The sequence below is a fragment of the Lutjanus erythropterus genome, chromosome 9, assembly GCF_056507025.1.
Source record: "Lutjanus erythropterus isolate fLutEry1 chromosome 9, fLutEry1.hap2, whole genome shotgun sequence".
Taxonomy (NCBI): domain Eukaryota; kingdom Metazoa; phylum Chordata; class Actinopteri; order Lutjaniformes; family Lutjanidae; genus Lutjanus; species Lutjanus erythropterus.
Window position 1 is genome coordinate 16,611,032 of NC_139325.1, and position 14,288 is coordinate 16,625,319.

Below are 14,288 nucleotides of genomic sequence, written 5' to 3' on the forward strand. Positions count from 1 at the left end.
GACCTGGCCAAGGTAGTAGCCAATCACAGCATATTAAAATGCAAAACAACAAAACAAAAACAAAAACATTACACAAAAAATCCACAATGAAACAACAACAGCTCCTCTCAAGAAAAACAAGCACACCTCTCCATCACTGCATTCTTGCGGTTAAATTCATTAATGGATACAAGTGTATCTAATGTATGCACATATGTGGATTGTATTGTGATACATGGATTGTGTTAAATGATATATTAACAGTACTGTATTACAGTAGAATGTGTCAACAGTTTATACTGTAATCATAAAATGTTGAAGTATTTTCAAACCAAAACTCCCAAACTTTACAGTAAAAAGGAGAAAAAGCAAACAATTGCTACACAGTTTTATATATTTGAATATGTAACATGCCCTGATGAAGCCAAAAGACATTATTGTGATGTGAGGTATTCATATGATAGCTGTGTGTAGTCGGTTTTGAATGCAGTGCATTTTTTTTTTTTTTTTTTTTTCTTTACAGTTTTTGTATTTAGAATTTTGACAAATTGAGTTATAGTTTCTGGGGAAACAAATGATATTAATTACATTTCAGCATTCACCAGTTGCAGCAATGCTGGATCAGGTAAACATGACAACATCCGGCAAAGAGGTTGATTTGATTTGTGGTGTCAAGTCAGACTGTGCCTAAAAGCAACATCTGCAAGAAACTTTGAGGTATGCAATTCAGTTAAGGTTATCAACTTTTGGACATTATGGTTGAATACTACTACTACTACTATAAGTAATAAGACAATAATAAAAAATAATAATAATAATAGCACACACCAGTAACAGTTTCAAAATATTTGCTACATAAGCTTTGCAAATGTGCTTATTGTAGGGCTATTGTATTGGTTAATGTAAGCCTATTTATACATGAGTTGATTAAATACTGTCTACGTCCTCGACCAATAGTAGACAAGCATTGCCACTCTGTATTGTAAACTTGAAAATACGATATTTCGGAGAGTTTTGAAGGCAGCATCACATCGTGCAGACACAATGATTGATTCTAAGGATGTGCCCTGCGCATGCGCCTTGTCAGAGCAGAGGAATCGTGGCTCCGTTAGCATCCAGAGCTAGCGGACTGGTTGGGGAACACGGTGTGGAGGAGGAAGGCGTCCTGCGCACTGTAGGCAGAAAGATATCGGCGACTTCAAATATCCCCAGCTAATCCTTGAGCTAACCATTATCCCTCCATGCTGCTCGAGAAAGAAAGATAACAGTAATAACCCTGCACTGCCACCTCAATTAGCCACCGTGCAAGACAGAGAAGGGGAACTGCGTTTTGCGTGTAGAAGAGTCTTCCTTTCAGGCAGAATCAGTTTTCTGTTGAGAGGAGTAAGAATATAGCTGCAACCTCGACCAACGTTACTTCTTGTGAGGATGAGGTTGCCGACCAACAGACAATGTGCGATGGAAGGAGATGGGAAGAAGATGGACCAAGCTCCTCCGATCAGAAATCCTTTTGTGCACGTCTTGAAATTCTCCCCTCTGGAAAAGGCAAAGGTAAATTCATGTTTGCACTGAAATGATTTATTGTTGTACACATGTGCTATCGTGCTGGTGTAGCATTCAGCAGAACATAAACACCTCGGTGCGACACAGTGGAGAGACTGTCACCATCATTTAACTTGGCAGTTTTTCCTGGTTGCATGTAGTCAGCTGAGCTAGTGTTAGCTAACCAGCTAACAGTAGCTACATACATGTTGCTTTCTCCCTCCTGTCTTCTTGGCACGCTGCCTTCCTTTAATGATGCTAGAAAGGCTGAGTGCCTGCATTGTGTAAAAAAAAATGTTGTTTAGCTGCAGCAACTGTATGTATTCCACACATGCCTACAGAAAACCCTAAAAGCAGCCATTCTCACCCATGAATCCGCTAACAATCCACTAAAATGAAATAGCTATTTGAGCATGGCCGCCTGTCCAGGATGGGCCTAGCTTGTTGCTCTTTAACTGTTATCACAGCTATTAGAAACGAGCATGCTGTTTGGTAGCTTTTACGAAAATTTAATGTTTCTGGAACAATTAAATCTGCAATTTATTTAGCTTCCATTGCATTTTTTTCCCCTTGATTTGTTGGTTATCAGTGCGTCCCACTCAACCAACACGTGTGTGTGTGTGCAGGGTGGAGAATGGGATGGTGAACTGACAGTCATGTTCATTTTTCAGATATTTCCCCCAGCTGTTCAAGGTCACAGGTTTTTGTCAGTCTGTTTTAGTCGCCTCATTAAGTTTTACAATTTTGTAGCATAGACCAGATATGCAGCTCAGCTATCCCTCATTCCTGTTGATAATCAGATTTAGAGCTTTCAGGCTTCCCTGCAAAAGGTGTTAACTTGCAGGCTACTTCAAGCTCCAGCCCCTGGTTTTATATTTTTAAGCTTCATGATCACAAAACTATGGAAATGTATTACTGAATGCAACTTGCAGAAATATTGCCAGACAGTGATTCAAACAAATCTTTATATGATTGATATTGTAAACATGACTGTTAAATTGCATCTTTTGTGCAAATGCTGCAACATGTGGCATAATGGACAGGTGAAGGAAACATTCACTCATGTGTAGAAGTGAGCAAGTGATTACCTTGATCTTTCAAAGGAGGGCTGCTTATAAATTGGGAAGCACATATGGGCCCTTGGTAGTTCACCTCATATGATCTCCCTGCAGAGCTTACATAGATAGGTGTGTGTGTGTCTCTGTATCCAGCATGGGTTAGCATTAATCAGTACAGTGTGTGAATCAATCCTGGTTTAGTGAAACATACAGTTGTACAGTGACCTAGGGATTCAGATGAGGCTTGAGTGCCATTTTTAGTCTTGACAGCATGGGCATAAGAAGCTTTGTCCCTGTTAAAGGGCCAGTTTATAAGATTTAAGGCTGAAATAGAATATAATTTTGGGGCAGAATATGGCAGAAATTGAATATAATATTCAATTTTCATATCAGTATGTAAAATGAAAGTGTCAGTACTTATTTTTTTCAATACCTCATGACTGAAAATAACACAATACTAGTGGTGTAACGGTCTGTAATGATACATCAGTCTGTATCAATGTATTTGTTGACCTAATATTATTAATGCAAAGTGAAAACATTAATCTATATCATCATCTTAATATAAACCATTATTTGGAAAATTACCTGACATTTCTGTGTCAGAAAGGTCTGGGTGTTAAGTCATAGAATTGTGAAATCATAATTTAGTTGCTTTTGTGAGTTGACATATGATATTGTCTGATATCTATCGCAAGCACAAATTTGGTTTTCAGTATAGCAAAACCAGGTAGTGTTCAGTGACTTTTTCTGCACCAGCACTGTGTGCAATTAAAAAAAACAAAAAAACAAAACATATTTTGTGTGCTTGGTCCTTTCCCTTTTTGCTTTGGTATGGTAAGAAGTATAGAGTATCTGTTCTTTTTAATCCTAGTACGGAATTGAAGTTAGAATAGAACTAGAGTGAATGATGGATAACTGCAGAGGACATGGCTCCTCTTCAGTGGAAGTCACCATGTTGCCCCACCATGTTTCTACAGGAGCAGACAAAACAAAATACTGCTTCTGGACACAGACTTCTGCATTTTGTGCTTCTTTTTTGTTCTCCTACACACTTTGAAGGGGAAGGTGAGAGGAGGTGTTTCCAATCTGCAATCTTACAGCTAAATCCCTCATACTCCATGTCTGAGTGTGTCATACATTCATACCAGAAAAAAGTCCTCAAAATCCTAAAGTACATTCTAAAATTGCTTGATATGAGCATTATGTTCTCCAAGATAACTCCAAGATAAACCAATAAACATGTTATGTCTTAGGGAAACTAGTTTGCATTTTCTTTATTAGGCTTCCAAATGTGTAGTTTGTAGTTTGACTGACGTCCAGTAGCACATACCTTGTATTATTTCCTGTAAATTCAAAACAATGAAGCACATTAATTTCTCATTAATTGCCAAAATGGTTATGATTAGTACATAGGGGGTATGCTGTAAAGTATTAGTAAACTGTGTGGAAATAGGACACAGCTGTGAGATATTTTCAGTAACAGACTCAGTCTAATGGGAGAGCCTCAGTTTTATGAATGGTGCTACTCTGGTATAGTGGGTATGAGAACATATCTTGTTACAAGTAAGAATAGTGACCTCAGGAGGTTCACACACAGAGACTGAAGGGAAAAAAGGTTAAATTTCATGTGGACCAAAGCCAAGAGAATTGGTAGGTTGATGGTTTATCCTGTAATACTAATATTATAATGTCAAGGATGTTATTAATGGACCAATAAACTTAACTTAGGCCTATTCATTTAGTCAAAGTCATAGATCAATTATGATCTATTGCTGTGAAAGCTTGCTTGCCACTTTTGATTGTATGTGGCCATTAGAATTAGCAGTGTAATTGATTAATTTTGACAACTCTGGCAAAAATTATGACCAAATATTACACACAACATGCTCATTTTCCCTACAGTGGCATTTAATTCCATGTTCTTGGCAAAAAGATTTTTGATTTTAATTCTAGCAGCCATTCCATTTTGTGTGTATAAATGTATTATAACTTTACATTAAAGAATTCAGAGAGACTTGGGGCTTAAAACCGGATTCTTGTATGCACTAAGTGCTGATCCAAAAGTGGGTCACGAGGTGATGGAATTGTTTTTCCTAGTTGTTCTGATGTAACTGAGAACAACCGTTTTCAGCATGTTGCGCTGGTCTTTGCTTTTACATCCAGAGCAACATGAGGAAGACATAGTCAGAGCTTAAACTCTGAAGACAAAAAGAAAAAGTGATAGTTCATTCAACCAGTTGACTAGCTGGCAGACAGCGGAACCCACACAATCTGTATATAGGTTTAAAGAGAAAATGGATTGTTGTACGTGCCCTTTGTCTTGTAAAAGTATGGTGCTAAATGACAAACTATAACTGAATGGCATGAAATGACTCAGGGTTGTCTCACCAGTGTAAGGCCAGAGATAAACCTAGTGTTCGTGTCCGTGTCGTGTACAACCATTGCACTAAATAGACACAGGATATGGAAGGATGCCATGATGTGTATGGATGTGTATGCAAACGAGTAGTTAAAACCCAGTGTATCTCTGGCATAAATATTGCTGTAATGAAACGGATGCAAGATGTTTTTTTTTTTTTGTTTTTTTCATGTGTGTTGCAATTTTTGGCCAGAGATGGATAAGATTGTCTCCACCTTGTATTTTGATAAGTAAATTACTTTGGTTGTATTATACTTGCAAAACCCTTCGTAGTTCCCATTAGCAAGCAACAACAGATCATAATAAGAATGAGTTTTGTTGAATTAACACAGGCCATAAGAGTATTCTTGTTGTTAAAATATGAAGCAATATTATATCCTGTTAGTTCAGGCTAAAGGCCTGAAAATCAATAGGCTGTAGCTGAATTAAAAACTTGTTACTCACAGTACAAGAGTCTGTGCAGTAGAGATTTTTTTTTTGTGTGAGATAAGGGGTTGTGGTCCAGGTTGTGGTATGTCTGACTATGAATAGCCACACTAGTCAATTGGCCCTTGCAGCAACTTGAAGAATAACTCATTAGTAGGCTACACTGTAATTCAGCTGCCTGACCTTTCAGTCCATATAAAGATGGTTTGCAGTTTTGCACCTTGATGAGCTAATTAATTGATCCACAAAACTGACTGGCATAGACCTAATGTGAGAACAAACTATTGTTTTTGTTACAGATTTAGGTGTATCTGCGGTGCTAATCTGTCCCTAAACCCAAAAAGTTGGTATGGTGTCAGAGGACAATCTGCTAATGTTAAAGTTAGACTAATTTCATTCCGAGTATGACTTTGACAAGCCTAATTTACATTCCTTGTGTGATTTATTGGGTAGCCCCATAAAGACCTAAATCTGTTTTGATCCTGCCAAAGCAGCAATGAGTCAATAGTATATCCCTACAGTATATAGATTAGTATTTCTGTGAATTGGCAGCAGAAGTGGGAAACTGATGTGCTTCTCATACATATTCATCAGACACCAATTGTTAGGTGCAGATTGCTCAATTTAAATCCCAGGGTTGAAAGGTTGAATAACTCCCAGTAATAGTGTCAGTAACTAGTTTGCTGTGTTGCTTGTCATTGAGACCAGGAGGCGTGGTTAAAATACAGCCATAATGGTCTCCACTATCTTTTCTATGTTGCGCTATTGCTGTTTTCTCCATGCTAGTGATTAACTATATCTTTCAAGAATGAGATCTTATATTAGGCATGTCGATGATAAGTCATTAATAGATTAATCAGCATTAAGAATTTAACAGATTAAATATCTACTCATCGATTGTCTAGAAATTTCAGTATCTGTGCCTCATTTGACATTTTGTCTGGCGCAACCATTGTTGAACAAGGAAATTTAAGCTTAGACTTTAAGGAAAATGCACAAGATTTGCAACCCTATCTTAAATACATGTCATATGGCTGTCTAGATAATGTACAGGCATTCATTTAAGAAATTGTTCAGATTTGTAAGAGTGAAACTTCTGTTTTCTGAAAACAGGAAGTTTGTATGTGTCTCTACTACCAGTGTTAAAAAGGTTACGGTTCAGGCTCTCTGTCGGTTTGAATTACTTGCTTTATTTAGCGCAACTTCCTGTTTCAGTGTAGATCTCGTCAAGAAAAGTCAATAAAACCAGATAGAAATTATGTTGTATGACCATAAATGTCTGCCTGTCATTGGTAAAACATACGGGCTGATAGATCTGATTACACAGGACGCAGCTATCAGTGATGTGATGGGCCACAGGCTATGAAAAGCAAGTGCTGACAAAGTCATCTTGGTTTGAGTCAATGCATTCAGAATTAGAGGATACACTTTAGGCTCCTCTGTGGTCTGTATGAAACTCCCATTGAAACAGATGCTTGTATTCATACGTACCATTGGCCATAGCCTAAATGCAGATTGGTTTTGACCTTGTGTGGTCTTCATCATCATCGCGAGGGTAATCACAACAGACTGGTAACATCTGCTTCACAATTGGCTGCAGTTGACTGGAGTTCTGCTGTTTTAGACTATCCTGTGATTTTCATACCAAGAAGCCAAGTTCATTTTGTACATTTACAGTATTTTTACAATGTAGGCCCTACTTTGGCAGCTACAAAATAAGTTACATCAGTCCAAATGAATGTTTATTTTGTTTTCTGTTTCACTTTTAAGACCGTGACAAGCCTTATTGCTTGAATTTAAAGATGCCTTTTTCGAGTTCACTCTTAACTCCTAAATAACCTCTCTCGCTTTTTGTTGCATTGCCTTTATTTTAATTCCAAGTGACATTCATGCATTCTCATGCTTTGGGTATGAATAAATTTTTAAACAAATGCATTATACAGTGGCTCTAAAGCATTCCCGGCAAGGCCCCTTTATTATAGGAAAAAAGTGCCGGTACTTACTCAGTTGTTTGTTCTTTCTTGTGCAAAACCATATACTTGATATTTGTATAAAAGGAGAATAATGTGTGGTGGACCTGTATAATTAATTCATGTATCTTAAGAGGATCTTGGGAAAGTAAACAGCGGAGAACTATGAAAACAGACAGAAACTCGGGTGGTGTGTCTCTGCGATAACAGTTGTAGGATTAGTGTGTAATGTCATTTTACGACTCCCTTGGCCTATACTCAACAAAACACATCTATAATGTAGATAAAACCATCATAATATAGATGTTTTTTTTCATAGAGCGAGGATGTTCCAGAGAAAGGAAAAATGTGTAAAAAGTGTTCCTGTAAAAGTAAATACTCTCCAGCTAGTCTCCAAAATGTGTTGCTGATTGTTTGTCACTAGTTTAACAAGCATGCTTTAAATTGATTGATTTTAAATCGACCATATTATCAGACAAAAGCTCTCCCTCGATAAGATAAATGTAGATAGACCTCATACTCCCCACTAGTGGCTGCTATCAAGACAAATATTGACAGAAGATAAGTGCTGCTATCAGGGAGTCATAACAAGCTGTAAAGTCAGCAGTCACCACTGAACCCAAACACTGAACTGCCAGAGCTTTCAAGAGTGAAGAACATATGTTATATGTAACATTAGCATGATAATGGTTATTTAGCTATAGACATATATATGTTCACTTGAAGTGCATTGTGTGACCTGAGCGCAGACAGACCAACACATATCTATTCCTGCTAGCCTTTTGTATTGCCAAACTGTAGGTTTGGACAACTGTGATCAGAGGCCCTGCTGCAGGCCTGCTGCCCTCTGTACTGTTGCCAAAGCACAATTACAATCACAAGACATTACAATAATAATGTAAATATCAGAAGTTCAGAAAATAAAAAAAAATGAAGTAGATACATTTAAAATATGTTGTATATAATTTAAATAAATACTTGAGTTTTTATTCAACTAAATCGAGTGCAACAATCAAGTACAACTACCTAGACTATATACTACATAGTGTCTTATCCCTTCAGGGATATCCCTACAATGGCAAGGCAACCACTAATCTAATAACAGGAACAAACAAGCAAACAAATGGAGATGGCGGCGGTTTCATTTGAATACAATGTAATTTCTAATTAAAAATTTCTGTAGGCTCTGAAAAAGGCTTTCTCAGCAGTATTACATGTTTGAAGTTAAGCACATGTACTGTCTCTTATTATTATTTTTTTTAACCTAATGCTAATATAGCCTAGTTCATTCCTTTTCATAAGACAAAACCATCATTACTCTTTGATGGACTTTATTTGTTGTGCTTTGTTAAAGATGTAATATGATCAGCTGTGTTCCTCCATTTTCCAAAAATTTCCAATGTGGCAGTGTATCTATAAAGGAACATTTAGTAAATTTGGTGTTTTTTGGTTTCACATTAAGACCTTGCAATAAAATGTATTGATAATAGGGGTGGGTGATTTACTAGATTGAAGTGTTTCATTTCAGTCTGTCAATTATTATTGATAATTTTTTCAATGACCTATTTTGAATAGAGCAGTTGAGAAAAGTTTAATTTAATCACATTATTTATCAAAGCACAAAAGGTAACTGACTTAAAATGCGATAATTTTATCTACTTCTGTTGTTGTGTTACATGTTTATGGTGCAACTGAATAACAAACCTGTTAAATGATGTTGTGTGTCACTTGTAGCATTATCAAGTTGGGATGCACAATGTATATTTTTCAGCCGATGCCTGTAATGGATAATTACCTGCCTCTCAGAGTAAATACCCATAACTATCAGTTCATATTTTGAATTTTAAAACGTTCATATAACCTGTGGTGTATGCACTTCTGAGGGTAAGAGAGGCTAAGATGTAGTGAGCTAAGATTTAATATTCCACGCAACTCTGAGTGAACCAGATCTGACATTATTGTGACAACAAAAACAAAAAACACTTCCGACTCTTCAAATGTTCATTTAGTTTTTCCAGTGAAGTACATGAAAAAAAAAAAAAACTTGACAAACATATTTGGCTTTTATAGAACATTTTGCCTACATTACAACATTCAAACTGAGACTGTAACGATGCCAAAATGACAGAAAATGTATCATTGTATATGCTTCTCTGACGCTCAGCCTTTTTTTTTCTTGTCCTGAATCTCTTCCAGATTGCATTAATGACAGTCACACTGTTCCCCATCCGTCTACTCATAGCTGCATTCATGATGCTGCTGGCTTGGCCTTTTGCCTTCCTGGCCTCCGTTGGGCGCTCAGAGACCACCGTCGAACCCCAGTGCCTCTGGAGGAGGTAGATGTTCTGTTGTGCATATATGTGTCTGTATCTTTGCAAGAATTATGGTTAATCCTGAATTGCAAAATGCACTTTTGAACAAATAATATTTTGACATGTGCATTGCAAAGACTCATGCACCACATTTGAACTATAGAATACTATGGGCAATGAGCCATACAATCAACAATACTGCTTTCAGCATGCATAGAAAATCACGTCTCAAAATCCTATTTCATGTATGAGTTTTCATTCTCATTTCATTTCATTCTTCATATTGCAGCATTAATTCTAGTAGTCCTTATGCAACTATGAAAAGGAAGCTGAAATATATAACATGTCAGAGTTACAGGTTTATGATTAAAAAAAAAAAATCACAATGTGACTCATTCTTTTGATAGTGCACTTGTTCGACCCTGTGTCTCAGTCTTGTGCTCCACACTCCTTGATTTAAAATAGTCTGTATAAGAAACTCCCACAGCATCTACAGGTCTCCTCTTCTTGAACACTTGTCTCAAACAAAAAACTAAAAATACCCCTGAAAGGTTAATGAACAAGCAGGTGAATAATGTCGTATTTTTAAAGCAGACTTGGGTATAGATGATGCTTATAATTTAAATGTGTGGGTTGGATGGGGAAAGTGGTGTGGAGAGAAGAAACTGAATTTTCCTTTTTAAACTGAGTGAAGGTAAAGTAAGGAAGAAATGACAAGTAGGTACAGAAAAAGATGTGGTTTGCGAGATGTGGCTATGAGTAAACAAACAATTTACACCAAGTCCACTTGTGCTTAAGCGTGCAAACCACTCACAGACAACACAAAGTGAAATTCAAGGGTATTTATTGTTTGCAGTTTTGCACATTCTACAGTTATCAAGCCCACATATACATCTATCATTTTGTCCAGTGTATAATATGTATCATGCACACATGGTCTTGTTTCCAGACTGGTGGACATAATTCTGAAGATCATCATGCGGGTCATGTGGTTTGCGGGAGGTTTCCATTGGATGACTGTGAAAGGGCGAAGGGCACTGCCTGCAGAAGCACCCATCCTCACCCTGGCACCCCACTCTTCGTACTTTGATGCCATCCCAGTAACAATGACAATGGCCTCAATTGTCATGAAGGCTGAGAGCAAGGATATACCTCTCTGGGGCAGTAAGTAACAAACGCATACAATGATTTATTGTTATCACTGTCACTTCTATGACTATGACTCATATTGTGAGGGAGACAACAGTTGATCTAAGGACTCAAATCTGGAAAAAGTGGTGCAGTTCTGAATGTAAATGTTATAAAATCTTTTTCAGGGTTCTTTCGGGTGCTGGAACTCCTTAAACACTTGAATTTTAATGTAGAGTTTTCAATGTTTGAACAGTACTTGGATTTTGGATAAAGTGCTTGAATTTGTAATTTTATTACTTTCATAACAACTTGCAACCTGGCTAAATGGTTCATGTTCAAGAGAAAGAAACAGTAGCTGGAGATAGGCTCAGTCAGGTTGTACAGGATGCCAAGTTGATTTAGGGACAGGTGATACACTTTGAAAAAAATAAACTTTTTTGCATTTTCCTTTAATTCTTCTTCTGTAGAATGCAAAACATAGTATATGTATATTAAATATGTAATTTATTACAGCTGTATAGTACTGGAAAAGCTTGAAAATGCACTTCTTGAGTTTGATTTTGGAATAGGTGTAGGATCCCTCCTATTTGACCTAAGTACAAAATCTAACTGCATAAACACCGGTATTACCCAAACTTTTCAGCCACATGTGGGCTGGGATAGTTAAGTATATACAGTACACACCTTGTGTTGTTATGTGCCCTGAGGCAGGCAAAGCCACTCTGTGAAAGGAATTTCAACAGTTCCTGTGATTGTGTTGCTCTGTCACTAAAGAAAGAGGATTGCCCAATCACTTTGCAGAATTCTTTTACATGAGTTGAAGCCAAGTTCTGGTTGGCTAATTTTCTAAACGGTGGTCTAACACTTGATTTCCTAAAACAAGACCTTTCATTTTTCAGCGCTGACTCAGCAAGTTAATTCTGTAAAACATTCAGACTTTTATGTCTTCAGTGCTGCAGTGTTATGACATAGTCTTGATGACATTGTTAAACCCATAAAACCATCCATGACATGAGGAAACAGAGACCAAATGTTCTCTTCTGGATAAATGATTACACTCAGACAGACTCAGGAAGGAAAGTAACTCCAATTGTAATTCACAACATCCTCAAAATGCTCGCCCAGGAGGCTCAAATTTTAACCTGAACCAGGAATGTTTGGGGGGAAGTAAAGGTTAGTTTCATTATGTCAGTTGACTATGGGGTCTGAAATCATACCCAGACATCATGTTTTCTGTATATTTTGTTTCAACATGCATCTCTGACTCAGTTCCTACTGATTAGTTTATTAATGTTGTTAATGTTAATGTAATGTAAAATCATCACACATCACACCACATTAAATCATCCACCTGGTGTTGTTGCCAGTGTTTATGGAAGAACTTATTGTGAGTTTATTAGTTGTGGTATCACCACCAATGCCAGTGATGGATCATCATGAGTACATTCACATAGCTCACAGGAGCTGTTGTCTGTGCACCAACCAAGGCCACACACAGAGCTTGGCTTGCTCAGTCGCACTCAGTACACACACTAGTACATTAGCAGATCCTATTAACCAGCTTGCCTGTTCAGTTACCTCTCTGATTGCCATTCTGGCATTTGTTCGTATGTCCCTGGCTGCAGGACATGCAGTCAAAGGCAGAGGGGTGTGTGAGTGTGTGTTATTTTAGCCCTCCTTTCTCCTCATCCTGCTCTGTCTATTAAGTCAGTTATTAGCCACTTCATTACACCCAGGCTAAGTGACGGTTGCCAAGTCACTGTAGCTTTACTTCCTTGTATTGCAAGATTCAGACACATTTACGTATTGGCAAGTTGTCAAATCAGCTAAGATGATCTTTTGAGGCTATCTAAGGAGTATAAACACTGGATGAATCTTACACTTTCTTCATGACTAAATTTTGGTGTCTCTGGTCTCTGTCCACTGGGCTGTCCTGAAAATGTTGAAAGGTTGTCCACTTATATCTGTTCAGCTTAAGTTTGACTAGTCATGTTGGCCTTGCTGTAGGAACCAGGCACCAAAGCCTGGCCAAGCAAGTGGAATCCAGAATAAGCATTAAGACCTGATCAGCCACTGTGACGTGTGTGGAGTGTCTCTCAGGGTACTAGCTCGAGCCATAATCCCTTCCTGTCAGCAGACAGCTCACAGTTGGAATCAGTTTATTCTTCTCCTGGCCTCACTTTCTTTTTTCTTCAACTTATGTTATCCTCATTTTCCTTAACTTGTTGAGTCTCTCTCATTCTTTTTGATTGTTGTTTGATGTAAGACTACCAGAAACATTGCTTTTGATATTTTTTTTATTGTATTGTATACTATTGAAAGATGGTGTGTGTAGGAGAATGTTTCCAGTACCTACAAAACCCTTCTAACCTAGAACATTTTAAGTCTGTCTTTGTCTCCTCACAGTTCCCTTTTAATTTCCTTGTACTGGTTTCTCTCACAGCTCTGCTTAACTGATCTGAAATGCTGGAGACACCCACAGTCTTTGCCGTGCAGTCTGTATGCTATGCATGCATGTAATTTAACAGAGTTCTCCTTTCATAATGCGTCACCTTGGTGTTCACTGCACTACTCGCAGCCTGAGAAGTTTTTTGTTGTTCTGACAAGAAAGCTATGCTTTGTTGTGGGAAGTGAAATTAACTGTAGTGGTGTTGCTCCAGTGAGAGAACTTTCTGTCACATTGCTCCTCAAGATAATGGGAAGTTGTACAGTATAGTCTTGAGTGTACTATTGTATGTGCAGACATGTTTTAGCCACCAGAGTCCAAGGACAATGACAGGACAGTATGTTTTTTTTGCCTCCGTCGGGTTGTTGGAACTGAAGTGAGCTGAAGCACATTTGTAACTGATGGCAAGGAAGGAGAGGTGGGGGCGGTGTCATTCATGTTCACGGGGCTTATATGGTGTCACGGGGGACCGGGGTGCTGGCACATCACTTAACCAGGTTTCAAGTCCACCCAAAAAATCCTGAACACAGAAATTGTGAAGGACAATTTACTGGTGTGACTCTGTATTGCAGTACAACATAGTTATCTGCCTTTTCACTCCAAAAACTCACTTTTCCCATTCCAGTAAGCTGTTCTGTTTCGCAATTTCTTCTCTGTTTGCACTAATTTTGTCACTCCGCGCTGTTTCTGTTGTCTTGTGTCAAAGAAGGAACCGAACCACACACCTGTTAAATGATTGGCTGTTTGTGTGCTACTTGTAGCAGGCTCCAATATTAAGAAACATGATAGGCTGTTTTGAGCGGGACCATATTCGTTATGTGCTTTCATTGTGGTTTTAATGTAAGTGAAACTATCAGACTGTTTTGTATTGCTATTGTTAGCATGTGTATTGCTGATGCATATGGCTATTGATTTATCACAGAGACCTATTTTAAATTCTTAATAACTGATCATCAGTGCAGCCGGCACTTTCAGATCCACCCCTCTGTCCTTCAAAACCCT

General features: G+C 37.9%; 1 protein-coding gene across 1 annotated transcript in view; it reads left to right on the forward strand.

Annotated features, from left to right (window-relative positions):
- Positions 1 to 1,068: 1,068 nt before the first annotated feature.
- LOC146321218 (lysophosphatidylcholine acyltransferase 1) overlaps positions 1,069 to 14,288 on the forward strand; it is a 28,315-nt gene continuing 15,095 nt past the window's right edge. The window contains exons 1-3 of the mRNA XM_084726278.1: positions 1,069 to 1,530; positions 9,594 to 9,733; positions 10,659 to 10,873. Coding sequence (XP_084582404.1) covers positions 1,408 to 1,530; positions 9,594 to 9,733; positions 10,659 to 10,873 — 478 coding nt within the window. The 5' untranslated portion in view covers positions 1,069 to 1,407. The remainder of the gene's footprint in view (positions 1,531 to 9,593; positions 9,734 to 10,658; positions 10,874 to 14,288) is intronic.